At 43.4% G+C, this 15,110-nt stretch overlaps 2 protein-coding genes across 5 annotated transcripts in view; one reads left to right on the forward strand and one right to left on the reverse strand.

Moving 5' to 3' along the window:
* The window catches only part of LOC147026554 (leucine-rich repeat and calponin homology domain-containing protein 1-like), a 295,928-nt gene that overhangs the window by 227,885 nt on the left and 52,933 nt on the right, over positions 1-15,110 (reverse strand). The gene's annotated exons all lie outside the window — the stretch shown is intronic.
* The window catches only part of LOC147026557 (protein lin-12-like), a 126,868-nt gene that overhangs the window by 66,144 nt on the left and 45,614 nt on the right, over positions 1-15,110 (forward strand). For all 4 annotated transcript variants that reach the window (XM_085882070.1, XM_085882071.1, XM_085882068.1 and 1 more), the window contains 2 exons: positions 3,602-3,730; positions 8,478-8,591. In XM_085882070.1, the coding sequence (XP_085738196.1) occupies positions 3,602-3,730; positions 8,478-8,591 (243 nt within the window). The remainder of the gene's footprint in view (positions 1-3,601; positions 3,731-8,477; positions 8,592-15,110) is intronic.

Consider the following 15,110-nt stretch of genomic DNA (forward strand, 5'->3'; position numbering starts at 1 on the left):
TTGGCGAAATGAGTACCAACTTGCTGGTAACAGGGGGCATTGCATCAGCGGCTCATCTGTGCATCTCATCTCTCAATGGTGAAGAATCACTTTAAAAATCCGGATCAGGATTCGAATCTTCACCAAAATCGAATCAATTAGTCCATTTCACACACCCAACCAGTCCACAAAGTTTCTGCGGAATCTATCCATCATCTTTTGAGACATTGTGCGATAAATCGTTTTTGGCACCATCCCTCAATGGTGAAGAATCACTTAGAAAATTCTCGAATCGGATCTTCACCAAAATTTCATCAATCAGTCCTTTTCACACACCCAACCTTTCACAAAGTTTCATCCGAATCCGTAGACAACATTTTGAGATATCATGCAATATCGTTTTTGGCCCCATCTCTCAATGGTGAAGAATCAGTTAAAAATGAAATAATTCTCGTATTCAGATCTGGATGTGGATCTTCACCAAAATTGAATCAATTCTTCCTTGTGGCACTCCCAACTTGTCCACCAAGTTTCGTGTGAATTCATCCATCACCTTTTCAGATATTGTGCTATATATCGTTTTTGCCCCTATCTCTTAATGGTGAAGAATCACTTGAAATCAAATCATTCTCGCATCCGGATCCGGATTGGGATCTTCACCAAAATGGAGTCGATTCGTCCTTGTCACATACCCAACCTGTCCACTAAGTTTTGTCCGAATCCAACTATAAAGTTTTGAGATATTGTGCTATATATCGTTTTTGGCTCCACCTCTCAATGGTGAAGAATCACTTTTGAAATTCTCAGATCCAGATGCGGATTTTAAACCAAAATTAAGCATTGTTGTCCTTGGCCAGTAAACTACTAATATAAGCAATTTCAGAATGATTGCTTGAAAACTGTGGCCAAAAATCGTGTGACAATCAGACAAACAGAAAACATCCCAGCCAAGGCTGGATGTTGCCAAACTCCAGGATGACAGGGTAGCTGAGGTCCATGGACGGGTAGGAGATATTTTTATGTAACTTAAGTTGGGAAACTGTCGGCTTAAGTTGTTACTTATCACCAAATGGGGGGTGGTACTGTATTGAATTAGGTTAATTTCTCCCAGTATTATATGCGATTGCCCTCTGTGAGCTTTTCCTATGTTTTTGCATTTCAAGACCGAAGATAAAAAAGGAATTATGTCCTTCGAACAACAACAACAACTGAGTTGGGCATTTCCAAGGAGGCGAAAATCCCGCCTCCAGGAACGAGAACTAGCGAGACCATGCCCCTGGGGTGGATGGGAGTGAAGTTGAGAGGATCAGAAAGAGATGAGGATTGAGTCAGGATCGGCGGTTGGGACACTAGACAGGAGAGTGAAGGGAGGTCCTGTGAGGTACAGATTGCAGGCAAAAAAGATATCGCTCACTGGTTTCTCCTCAACATGGTGAAGAAGGCTGCACAATTCTCGTGTTCGTACTGTGGCGAATTTGTTCGCACGATGGAGAAAGATGGTAGCCATTGACTGTTCGGCTGAGTCGTGTGAGACCGTCTTGGAGCCTTGTATTGTGCCATCAGGGAAGAAAGTGGCACCATTTTGCAGAGGAGTGGCATCGGCAAGTGCGATCATGAAAAGAAACTGTACGGCGGTTCCTTGGCCTTTAACGAGACCATCTGCACGAACTACCTTCTGTACACTTCCCACCCAGAGAGCGGCTGGGCACCATTTTGCGAGCTTTCCGTGCAGGAAGTGGATTCGATCGCCCAAGCTCATAAGAGACCACTTCTGGACCCAAAGCTAAGTGCCAGAATAAAGGAGGGATCTTTATTTTGTTTTATCTTTTCCCCTTGTCCGTTTTTGTAACTGTCTGTGTGGAGGCGCTTCGAAATTGGGTTTAGTTCACGTCACATTTCATTATTATCCCGTTTTGATTTATGTCATTAAACCTTTGTTTATTAAGATTGCTTGTGCCAGTCTATTTGTTGTGGGTTCGAGGAAAACCCGTGTGCCCCCATCTGCGATGTGTCCTTGCCGCCCTCCATCCTGTGCGCGCCATTATTCTCCGAAGAATTTGGCTGTTCGTTTCCAAGGGAAATCATTTGGCTATTCGTCCAGGTCGGTCTTTACCCCCCCCCCCCCGGACACGACAATATATAGAACTGATTTTAACAACCGTTAAAAAAAAACTCAAAAGTTTAGCACTACTGAAGCAGTCTTGTACACCACCCTTATACAGTACACTGCAATAAGATGATGTTGAATCACAGTTTAGGAGATGGAGGCTTTATTGATCACCATAGAACGCAGCATCAATCTCATCATACATAGCCATATCGGCAGCCTCTTCTTCACCCCAATACTGCACCCTCTCACTTGCCACACCAACATCCCAGGGGCTGTGCTTGACAGTTACTATTACAGACACCACCCTATATAACATGTCCAAGTACTGTAAAACTGGAGGTTCTTGGAAGTATTATGAAGGCAATTTCTGTTCTTCAGTGTTCAAGTATATACAGTAATAATCAATTGAAATGGAATAAAGATTGTAAACTTCGTATAAATTAATTAACTCCGGGTTATACTGCTGTTTTACCCATCTTGTATATTATTTCCGAGTTTGTGGTTTCGTGTCGCGCTATCTTCGACTTTGTTCTGTGCTCGAGTAACGTGATATTCGGCTTACATTATCTCAAATACCATATGAGGTGCATGGTACAAAATAAGTAAATAAAATGGTTCTGAAACAGTGAAATCGTATTCCACTTACTGCATTAAAGTAAAATTACTACTGATACTCTGCAACAGTTCATTTCTCAAACACACCCACCCCAACATGTCGCGCAGAGCGCGGGTTATGCTAGTTGTCTATTACATCACCCTAACACGTTACATTAGTTATTCATGCCTGTTGTTTGTGTCCTTTATAACATGTCCTTTCCTTAAACAGTAATTTTCCTGTTTGAAATTATTTTCAATTTTTTTTGACTGCCAGGCAGGCAGACAGAGTGAAAAGAATGATCTCACTCTTCTCTGCACATGTGCGAATGGGATAAAATCAGAGCCAGAGTATGGTAAAACAGCAAACTTGTCTTCCTATTAATGTTCTGATTCATGTTCAAAATATAACATTCAATTTAAACAAGTTTTTCCTCGATCATAAACTGACGATCATAAACTGATAAGATGGGCAGACAGGCGGACGGACATGAACCAATTGCTTAACCCCACATTTCGCTTCGCGTGTGCGGGGTAATTACATGGGCTGGCAGAATGGCCTAGACCCGAGCCTCGAGGTATGCACACTCGCCTCTGAGATGTCTAACCGAGGTTTGAATCTCGAACCAGTTAAAAACTGTCATCCTGGTGTTTCACAGACAGAGCAAGGCATCAACGTGTGTGCCGTCCCATCTGTCAGCATTAGTTGATGGATGTTAAGATCCCACAGTGTCCTTTGTGAAAAGGAGGCAAGCTATCGCTGGCACCCTGGCAAAATTCCAGATTCCTGCCCTATCCTGCAGGGGGCACTACATCAGTGGCACACCTGCACTCCCAGCAATGATATAACCAGCAGACACAGGCTGCATATGAAATGAATGAATTAATTACATGAACATATTGTTGCTTTATTTTCAGCCCATGATGTGTGCGAAGATATGTATTGTGGTATTGGTGGCCATTGCATTCAAGAACCAAGTTCAGGAAATTGGAAATGTGTTTGCGATCCTGGCTATGAGAATGAAAACAAGCAAGATGTGTGCAAAGGTATGTTTGCATCGGTGGCTTTCTTTTTGCCATTGATACTTTTGTCTCGAGCTATATACTAAATCTATTTTATATTGCTCCAGCATCTGAACTCCAGGCATCCTTTACCTTTCTAAATGTTCATTAATATGTCAGACTCACTTTTACTGATCTAATACAAGCATGTGGAGTTTTTAAAAAATTAAATATTTCCTTAAACCACAATGATGCTTAAATGTATTGTCATTAACAATATTGGTGTGCAGTGTTAGTAATTTATATGCATGTATACATGGGCATGCATGAGATGTACGTATACAACATAGTTTGTCTCCGGACGGGATTTGTTTCTGGACGCGTCTAGGCGGGGTTTGTCTCCGGATTCGTCCGGGCGGGGTTTGTCTCTGGACGCGTCCGGGCGGTGTTTGTCTCCCGACACGAGTTTGTCTCTGGACGCATCCAGATGGGAGTTTGTCTCAGGACGGGAGTTTGTCTCAGGACGTGTCTAGATGGAAGTTTGTCTTCGGACGTGTCCAGATGGGAGTTTGTCACCGGACATGTCCGAGCAGTGTTTGTCTCGGGACAGCTTGGCTCTGGATGTGTCCAGACCGTGTTTGGCTCCAGATGCGTCTGGGTGATATTTGTCTCTGGACATGTCCAGGCAGTGTTTGTCTCCAGACTGTGTTTATCTCTGGACATGTCCAGGCAGTGTTTGTCTCCAGACTGTGTTTATCTCTGGACATGTCCAGGCAGTGTTTGTCTCCAGACTGTGTTTATCTCTGGACATGTCCAGGCGGTGTTTATCTCTGGGCGGTATTTTTAGTATAATCGGTAAAAATAGATTTCAGACATTATTTTGTTTCCATCTTCACTGTTATACTATGCAGAAGGGCAATTCCGCAGTTAGTAACGTTACATTTTAGGGACATTCTCATTATTTAGATAAGAGTCCTTTCTCTATCTGTGGATGTAAAGTCTCATTAATGTCACCAGAGATCAACCTAGTCTAGACGTAGAACAGAGCAAAGAATGAAATCATTTCATGAAACATTCTAGAAGAAAGAACTGCTTTTAATGCCGGTTAGTAACGTTACAAAAAAAGGACGTTACTAACCGGCATTAAAAGCAGTTCTTTCTTCTAGAATGTTTCATGAAATGATTTCATTCTTTGCTCTGTTCTACGTCTAGACTAGGTTGATCTCTGGTGACATTAATGAGACTTTACATCCACAGATAGAGAAAGGACTCTTATCTAAATAATGAGAATGTCCCTAAAATGTAACGTTACTAACTGCGGAATTGCCCAGAAGCATTTTGATGAGACAGTGTGAATGGTAATTAACGCTCCACTGAACGTCTGCCTTCCCTTCCTCTCACCTCTCACTGTTTTCCCTTCCCCTACCCCCTAACTTTCCCTTCCTCATCACTCCTCCTCTGCTCCTCCCTCCTCTCTCTTTCCCCCTCTACCTCCTCACTCTCCCCCTCTCTCTCTCCCACACCCCTCTCCCCCCTCTCAGTATTCCTGTCAGTGAATCATTGATTTCAGATGACTCTCCCACTTCCACCTGTACCCCTGCTTTTTATCAACTCTGGGTCGTGCTTTGTTTTTTGCTGCACCACTCCCCTCTCACTCACCATTGGTCCGTTGGTCCGGTCTGAGGGCGGGGTGACCCTTTCACGATACCTACCCCCCGATGCTTTGCTGACTCGGCTGGCAGCTAAGGCCATTGAGCTGACATCTTCCGCCAAAACTAGTGTCAACAGCCGAGCGAACACTTAAAAAGAACATGAAGACAGATTTTCAAAGGTGAGGGTATAAAACAGGGATTTGCAGCAACCCACTGGAGCTGGTTTGGGGTCTTTCGTGGCACTTGAAGTCAGTCCTGGCTCTGGGTTCTGTCCTGCCTTTGGGTCTGGTCCTGGCCCAGGATCCTGCTGCAGTCGGCGGCACACCCTTGCTTGCTGGCACGGACTTCCAACTCCAAATGCCGACAATGATTCTCCCCTTTTGTTCACAACGCCATGCCCCTCCATGCCCACTTCCCCTCCCCCAGACTGTCTATTCATTGGCCCTGCACACAGACCAAACCGTACAGTCACACGCTCCCCGATGCTGGTGTAACCATAGTGGTCTTTGCACACAGCCGCAAGGGTTCAGGAAAGTCATTCTGTGAAGCAGGACAGACAAATAGGACAGATTACAGAGTGATGATCAGGGGAGGGGGAAGGGGGTCAAGAAGGGAAAGGGGGGAAGAGTGGAGCTGACACATATGGAGGGGGGAGGAGAATAACGATAATCACACCTGATACATCCTTCGACATGTTCCCTGTCGTTTCCACATAGATTCCATTCTGCTTATGTAAATAGGTTTTAATGACACAACTGATCTATATTTTACTCCCTTTATCCTCTACAGAAAGTCTACACCCCCTTTCAAACTTTTCCCATTTTGTTGCCTTATAGCCTGGAATTAAATCAGACTTTTTTCACCTTTATTTACACATCATAACCCACAACTTCCAAGTGAAAAACAAATTTCAGAAAATTTATTAAAAATACAAAATGAGAATATCTTGGTTGGATAAGTGTCCACTCCCGAAGTTAATACTTGGTGGAAGCACCTTTGACAGCAATTACAGCTGTGAGTCTGTTGGGATAGATTTCTATCAACTTTGCACACATTGATTGGGCAATATTTGCCCATTCTTCTGTACAAAACTGTTCAAGCTCAGTCAAGTTGCATGGGGAGCGTTAATGGACAGCAATCTTCAAATCATGCCACAGATTTTTGATTTAATTTCGGTCAGGGCTCTGATTGGGCCACTCAAGGACATTTATTGGGTGGTCGCTAGACTACCGTTTTTCTCAGGTTTTCCGTCTGTCTGTTTGTTTGTATGTAATGGACAGCTCTGGAGGCCAGAGGAGTCAACCGATTTTGATGAAACTTGACTGGTAGGTTCATACCAGGATCTCGTTTTATGCTTTTGAGCACCGTTGCTATGGACGCCACCGTTGCCGAGCAACGGGACTTTGAATTTTTTTTCGAAAATCCGAAAAAAAATTTTTTTTAGAAAATCAAAAATCTGCTTCCACCCTTTTATGCGCACTGCAATCAACCTCTTTGTCAAAAATTTTCAGCCTGATCCGTCTACAACTGTGTGAATAGTATGCAATTATTTTACTATATGCTTTCACCCCAACGTTCGCGTTGGGATTCCCTAACGTAGGGTTAGGGAATCGAACACAAATGATGAATGGACAGTTGCTTGTCATGTTCCTATATGGAACAACGAACGGCAAAAATGCCATCTGATGTGATCTCTTATCTACATATTTCAAATTTGCCTTAGTCTAGCGACCACCCATGTCGCCTACCGGCTTGTCTTTTTGTTTCTTAGCCACTCCAGGTCATTGTCATGCTGAAAAGTGAATTTCCGTCCCAATTTCAGCTTTCTTGCAGAGGGCAGCAGATTTTCCTCAAAGATTTTTTGTATTTTGCTCCATCCATTTTCCCTTCTGTCCTGAGAAGTGTCCCAGTCCCTGCTGATGAGAAACATCCCCATAATATGATGCTGCCACCACCATGCTTCACAGTAGAGATGGTGTTCTTTGGATGATGTGCTGTGTTGGGTTTGCACCAAACCTAACATTTTGCATTTAGGCCAAAAAGTTCCATCTTTGGATTCGTCAGACCACAAAACTCGTTGCCACATGGCTTCAGAATCTCCAGGAGTGTTTTTTTTGTAGAACTCAAACGGGACTCATGGTGGGCTTCTTTGAGTAATGGCTTCATTCTTGCCACCCTGCAGTACAGGTCAGACTTGTGGAATGCTTGGGATATTGTTGTCACATGCACACAGTGACCAGTCTTTGCCATCAAGGCATGTAGCTCTTTCAAAGTTTCCATTCGCCTCTTGGTGGCCTCTCTGATCAGTATCCTCCTTGCTTGGTCATCCAGTTTGGAGGGACAGCCTCATCTAGGCAGGGTCTTGGTGGTACCATATGCCTTCCACTTCTTAAAGATTGTCTTGACTGTGCTCAAAGGGATATTCAAGGACTTTGAAATATTTTTATACCCATACATTGATCTGTGCCTTTCCACAACTTTATTCCAGAGGTCTTTTGAAAGCTCATTGGTGCTCATGGTTGAGTCTTTGCTGTGAAATGCACTACCCGGCAGTGGAAACCTACAGGAATAGCTGATTTAATTCAAAAATAATCAGAATCACTACAATTTAACACAGGTGGAGGCCAATTAACTCGGTGTGTGATTTTGAAGATGATTGGTTACACATACACTACCATTTTTAGGTATTTAAAAAAAAAAAACCTGGCCGGATGTATATTTAAGGACCGAAAATAAGGACATGCCCGGGAAGAACTGGACGTATGGTAAGCTGGTTCAGCTGCCCTGACTCCACCCCAATAGAATCATGTGCTACCATTGCATGAAGTAGCACAAATTGGCAGGCCTCAGGCCTGGGTGTTAGTCCATGTCCTAGTGCAATTGGAATGATCCCAGGTATATAACATGATGTATTATAAATGCACATAAGCTGAGAGTATGTTTTTGCTTTGTGGGTGTACATCGTGTTATTTTTATTATTTTCGGAATCGAATGCACCATTACACACTGCCCAAATAAACGAACCTTCATTGGGACTGGTAGGGGACATATCTTGCAATGTGTTTCTCGCTCTTGTTTATATCAATAAACATATACATTTCCATACCTGATTTTAACCCCCAGTGTTTGTCTATATACAGATATGAACGAATGTGATCGTGCCAATTCCTGTGACCAGCTATGCATTAACACCCTTGGTAGTTATCAGTGCGGTTGTATTACTGGATACAAACTGATGGACGACGAGTGCATTGGTAGGTTTGACATTCATTCATCAATTTGAAGTACAAATATATGGCTGGTATAATGAGTTTCCATCAATCTCATGTGAAAAGTTTGTATTTTAGTCATTGGCTTTGAAAAAATGTTTTTCTGCATTTTTATAATCGATTGTAAGTTGTTTTGAACTTTGTATAAACGATGTTTTTTTACTTGCAATAAAAAACACACCTGGTTGACTAGAGATTGAATGAAAAAAAAAAAAAAAAACAAGAAGCAAACTAAAACAAAACATGATTCCAGCAGAAATACTAATTTGAACAAATATCGTCTGACACTGCTGCCACTGCAAAATTAAAAATAGGAACACTGGACCTGTAACTTATCTGGGTCCTGGCCTAATGTTGTATCCCAAATTTGGTAGCATTCTGACTGGTGGGTCTGAAGAAGAAGATTTTTGAATAAATTTACTAATTCGGCCATTTTGACCTATTTATAGTCACGTGACCGAAACATTTTACAATTCCCATTACCAGTCAGGAGCGGAACGTTGCTGCCAAATTTCAGGCAGATCAGCGCAGTGGTTTGGCCGGAGAAGTCTAAATAGGAGATGGAGGGACAGAGGACAGATGGACGGACGACGCTGCGCCATGACAATACCTTATCTGGAATTTAAATTCCAGATAAGCTAAAAATAGGACTACAGGACCTGTAGCTTATCTGGGCCCTGGCCTAATGTTGTTACCTAAATTTGGTAGCATTCTGACTGGTGGGTGTAGAGAAGATGATTTTTGAAGGAATTTACATGATGGCCATTTTGACACACTTCCGGTCATGTGATTGGCATGGTCTCTGCAATTTAACATTAGGACCTTGTCCTTATGCTGTAACCTAAATTTGATAGCATTCTGACTCATGGGTCTGTGAAAGAAGATTTTTGAAGAAATTTACTATTTCGGCCATTTTGACCTACTTAAAGTAATGTGACCACAATGAGCTTTGCAATCCTCATTGCCAGTTTGGAGCAAAACGTTGCTGCCACATTTCAGCCGGATCCACCCAGCAGTTTGGCAGGAGAAGTTGAAATAGGAGACGGACAGACGGACGGATGGTGCACAATGAAAATGTTTTCCCTGGAATTTCACTTCCAGATAAGCTAAAAATGTAATTGTGGTGGTGGTCGTATGGCAGCTTAGTTGCCGGGTAGCTATCATTTCTTGAGGTGCGACTGTGTCGCTGATGCAGTGCCCCTCTACCAGTATACACACTGGAACTGGTACTCGTTTCACCGACCTCAGAAGGATGACAGGCTGAGTCAACCCCCTGGTGTATTAATTCAGCAGCTGACAGGGCTTGAACTCAGGACCCTAGGATCCCAAGCCACCACCCTAACCACTGAGCCAACACCAGGCTTCAATTTAATTGTAATAACTTCATGCTGCAGAAAGCAAAAACGTCAAAAACGATGGGATAAAATGACTCTATGAAATTAGTCAGATCCTGGAAGCTTAAAGTGCTGAGCCTGGTGGGTAACGGATGGGAGACCTTCCATTGTAGGCTGGGTATTGTAGGATATTTACTGTAAAAACTCTAAAACCAGGCAAAGTTCACTGAAATACATGACTCCAAATATATCAATATATCAAGCGAAGTATACTGTGTTGGACCTTAGTGGCATGATCAAGATTGAAAGATGTGTCAGAGAAGAAGATTACGATATCACCAATATTGTTCACTGCATGCATAGGAGTGTTCCAACAGCTATATTGGGAAAATTAAGAAATGTCAATGGAGAAGCACTAAACCACCTACAATTTGTATATGCCATTGTTTTAATTACAAACAATGCTGAAGAACTGAAAATCATGATGGAAGAATGCAATTTGAAGTCAAGATATAGCACTAAAAAGGCATATGATGAAGACAACATTCATGTTCATTCGCTGTGCAAAAATACATTTCGTTCTGACAACTCATGCAAATAAATACGATCACTTTGAAGATGTGAAGAGATGTCCTGGAGCAGGATGGGCAACATGTGGAAAATTTTAAAATGACATGAAACTGCCCTTGTATCTGAAAAGGAAACTACAATCATTGTGTATTCCCAAAAAAGACATATGGTAGTCCTTGATATTCTGGTCACAATCAAAAAAACTGAAATGAAACTGGGCTGGACATGCAGCAAGAAGAATTGACAGCTGGTGGACAACAAGAATGACAAACTGTCAACCTGGAAAAGAACCTGGTAAGATGATAATGGCAATTACCATTCTGCATAAGATATTCTTTTTTTGAAATCAGCACCAGCATTCCCTGAAGCATTGAAGATGATAATGTCCCATTCCCCAGAATCTTATGAAAGACCTTAAAGAGTGGTTAGTGCAGTTGTAGTAGACAGTAGAAAAATCATGCAAATTATGATACAAGCATCAAATTTGGCATTTCTGTTCTGCAAGGCTTTCTGATCAAATCTGCCCGATTGGCCATTTGAAAATCCAAATTTTGAAAATAATTGAAAAAAAAACTTCAAAAAAATTGGAAGTCACAGCTGGCTGAGATTCTTGAAGCGCAAGTGAACATCCCAGACAGAGAACCAAGGGGAGATGCAGTCATCATTGATGGCTCAGCACTTATCAATGCCCTACCTCCACGCACTTCAAAGAAATTTGATGACTATGCAAAAGAAGACATCATCCCAAAGGTGGAATCCTATGGTGCCAGGTACGAGAGGGTGGATGTAGTGCTTGATGTGTACAAGAAGTCAAGTCTGAAGTCTGAGGCAAGGTCGAAAAGGGGGCAAGGAATCATAAGAAGAGTGACAGGAACCAGTAAGACCCCAAGTAACTGGAGAAGCTTTCTTCGAGATGACAGCAACAAGACTGAGCTGTTTCACTTCCTTGTGGAAAAGATGTGTAAAGCACAGACGACAAGCACAGTCATTGTCACAAAAGGAGAAGATGCCATTAGCAACACAAGGAAGTCACTGGATGCTGTGTCTCCATGTTGTCATGAAGAAGCTGACACACGAATATTTGTACACGCCAGGGATGCAACGATGGATGGAAGCAAGTCCATTATCATTAAGGCTAATGACATGGACGTACTAGTTATAGCAATATCTGTACTGCCATCCTTACAGGAACTAGGTCTTGAGAACATGTGGATTGCCTTTGACCAAGGAGCCAAGGTACGATAGATTCCAGTCCATGAGGTAGTTTCTGCAATCGGGCCTGAGAAAGCTGGAGGGATCCCATACTTGCATGCGTTCACTGGATGTGACATCGTGTCTGCCTTCCGCGGTAAAGGGAATAAAACTGCATGGCAGACTTGGAACGTCTTTGATGATGTTTCTGAAACATTCACCAATCTCAGCTAGCAACCAACATTGATTCGTGATATTGACTTTTTTGAAGATTTTTTTTTTTCAAATTTTTCAAAATTTGGATTTTCAAATGGCCAATCGGGCAGATTTGATTAGAATCCCCTGGAGAACAAATGTGCCAAATTTAATGCTTGTATCATCTTTGCACGATTCCTCTCAAAAATTGCTGTTATCTGCCCCACGAGGTGTCTTAATGAGTGTACATATCACTGTGAATAGTTCAATCAGGAGATTAGTGGAGCAGTGAGACACTTCTTCTGCATGGTTCTGAAAGCCACATCCAGCTCCTGCGCCATAAGAAACATCCTTGACACCATCGAGGCATGGAACATCCCCGAATAAGCTCTAAGACCAGAAAGTCCCCTCTCCCCGACCTGGAACTTCTATAATAAAAGCAACATAAGTTTGATATGCAAAGTCGAACCTGCGGGTCATTCAGAAGAGACTCTGAGATGTTATGCAGATTGATCATCGTGTACTTGCCTCATGAGCTCATCCCCAGCAAGGTTGGACTTCACATGGTAGTGAAACAAAACTTGACTGCCTTTATCAGAAAAGTACTCTGTTATCTCTCTGCATTTAATATCCCATGCCACATCAAAGCTAAGTTTCTGGAGCTTAACAAACAGGTCTCGATCCATGTTGCCACACAGAAAATCTGTGTTTCTTAGTTGCCTTCCTCCTTGCCACTGCACGCAATAATACTGTTGCGGGCTGGGATCCGGTGGCGAGAACGACCACTAGGTGGGGGAAGTTACGTTGTCTCCCACCAGACTCCCGGAATTGTAGGCCGTCACTCACGGACAATTCCGTGATGCGGCGGGTCGCTTAACCGACCGTGGACGCCAATACCTCCACCGCGTAGCGTAGGGTCTTTTCGTCTCGAACCAATTCACCTAATTAACCACGTGGTGTCGTCTACCGGGGAACCACGCCCTCGGTACGTCTTGCCCGAACCGGATCACTCCACCAACGACCAACTACCTTTCTGGTTCGGATGCAGCCGAGCGGAACTACCGAGGACGTACCGGCTCGAATGAACAGAATATCGGGAATAAAGACCAAGCTTAAACTCAGATCCGAACCATGCTGGACCAATAAAGGAAAAAACGAACTGGGAACATTTCTACAATAATTTATTTACAATAAAGTGAGGAAAGTTATGTGGTACAGGTAACAGGTTTATTGGGGTGTTATGCAGGGGAAGATGAGAGAGATGTAGTGTGACGATTTTACAGCAACTTAGAAAGCAGACACAGAGCAGACTTGTCCCGAGAATAATACAGGCAAAATTTACAAGGTTCGAATAACTTATACAGTTTCTACTTAAAGACGGCGCCACACACTCAGACACGCACTCGGATAAAATAAACACAGTTGAACGGCAAAGGACTTTTTCAGCCAGGGAGGGAGGAGTTGAGGTCGCAGTGCTCGGTACCTGAGTTCCGGGGGAAGAGGTTCTCCGTGGTGCAGCACCTGTCAATGGTCGTGCGGCTTGGTCCACGGCCGCTCGTGTGGAGACCGTGTCTGCGAAAGAGCCCGGGTCGAGTAGATCGGAGTCCAAGGCGAGGATCAGGGTTTCCAGCTTACTCCCAAGACGACTCACTTTCCAGCTCACTCGCTCACCCTCTCAGCACAAATGCTCCGACTCTCTCAGCACTCTACCCTGAGGATGGTGTCGTAATTTTATAGATTTTCCTCATCGGGGAGGGGCCTTGGTGAAGCTGACGTCACTGTCCACCTTGATTGGACGGGGCTTCCATGGGGCCACCCTTTCTGGGTAGGATTTCGGCCATACCGGGAAGCCCGCCCACTCCACACGTGCGGACTCGCCAAAAAGGAACTACTGCAAGAGGATTTTGCCTCGAACAGCGAGTCGCCGGTTGGGCGAGTAGGCGAACGAGTGAGCGTTTGTTCAGCCCATGCGAGAGGAAGGTACTGTGGTTCATAATGGAGGGGATATAAAGATTTATTAATATAAATACAAAAAACATCGCAACGCACCCCTTTGATTTCCCACTAAACACAGGGAGGGGTTCTATCTACACATATACTTAACGGAATAACTGACTTCGGGACAACTCTATGTTTGTATGCATACGGTTCCTAGAACCGTAACAATATTATAAGTTTTTGATCTTAAACCAGTGCCACCACTTTTTATAGGAAGAAAACAATTCCACCATTGCAATCCTTTCTCCAGCCTGTTGTTCTCCAATATCCGTTTCCCGTCTCCCTGGCAGTCAGTAAATCCACAAGGATTTCCACAAGGAATCCACAATCCACAGTAAATCCATTCTCATCCACAAGGAAGAAAAAAATAATATCTGCAAATCAGCAAATCAAAATTGCTTCCATTTACAGTATAAGCAAAGTAATGGAATCCATCATTGGTACAGATGTCAAATATTTGCCGTTTTCAAATTGACTGATCTCTGCCAGTCAGTTTTGATTCCATCCTGGTCACTCAACGCTGGAAATTCTGCTGCTTCTCTCTCAGCAATGGTCAGAGCCATTAATTTCAAGCAATAAGTCAGGGCAGTTTCCCTGGACATATGTCTGGCATTGAAGAGTCTGGAATCCTGCTTTGCTTGCCAAAGTCTCTACCTGTAGCATACAAGGCCACCCTAATTCCTAGATTTGACTTCCTCCATTCACGGTCACCGTGTTGCTATAAATGGAACTCTCTTCTCTCCTCTGACATTGGAGACTTGAAGTGTTTGAGACCCGTTCTTGTTCCTTATCGATCCAACGACTTCACTGATGCTCTGAAAAACCCTGTCTTTACTTTTGCTGATGACTCCACACTGTGTAATACAGCACCCCATCCAACTGATACGCAATCAACAGCTGCATCATTCTGCTGATCTGAAATTGATTAGATGCAGATCTGATGAATGGAATGCATGCACCGTTCAATCTTGGAAAATATCAGTCTCAACTTGTCGCTCTGGAAGGAACGGTGCAACCCACCTATATATTGTTGTGGAGCCGGGTATCGGTGGCGAGCATGACCGCTGGAGGGAGCAGTAGAGTCGGCTCCACGGAACACCCGGAATTTATAGGTCGTCACCCCGGATAACTCTGGATAACTCCGGAGCCGACGGGTCACTTAAAGGACCGTGGTCGCCAATACTTCGACGGCGTGGGGTAGGGTTAATTGCCTAAT

Source organism: Eptatretus burgeri, chromosome 5, assembly GCF_056783735.1.
Source record: "Eptatretus burgeri isolate ZD-2024b chromosome 5, Ebu_testis_v1, whole genome shotgun sequence".
Classification (NCBI taxonomy): domain Eukaryota; kingdom Metazoa; phylum Chordata; class Myxini; order Myxiniformes; family Myxinidae; genus Eptatretus; species Eptatretus burgeri.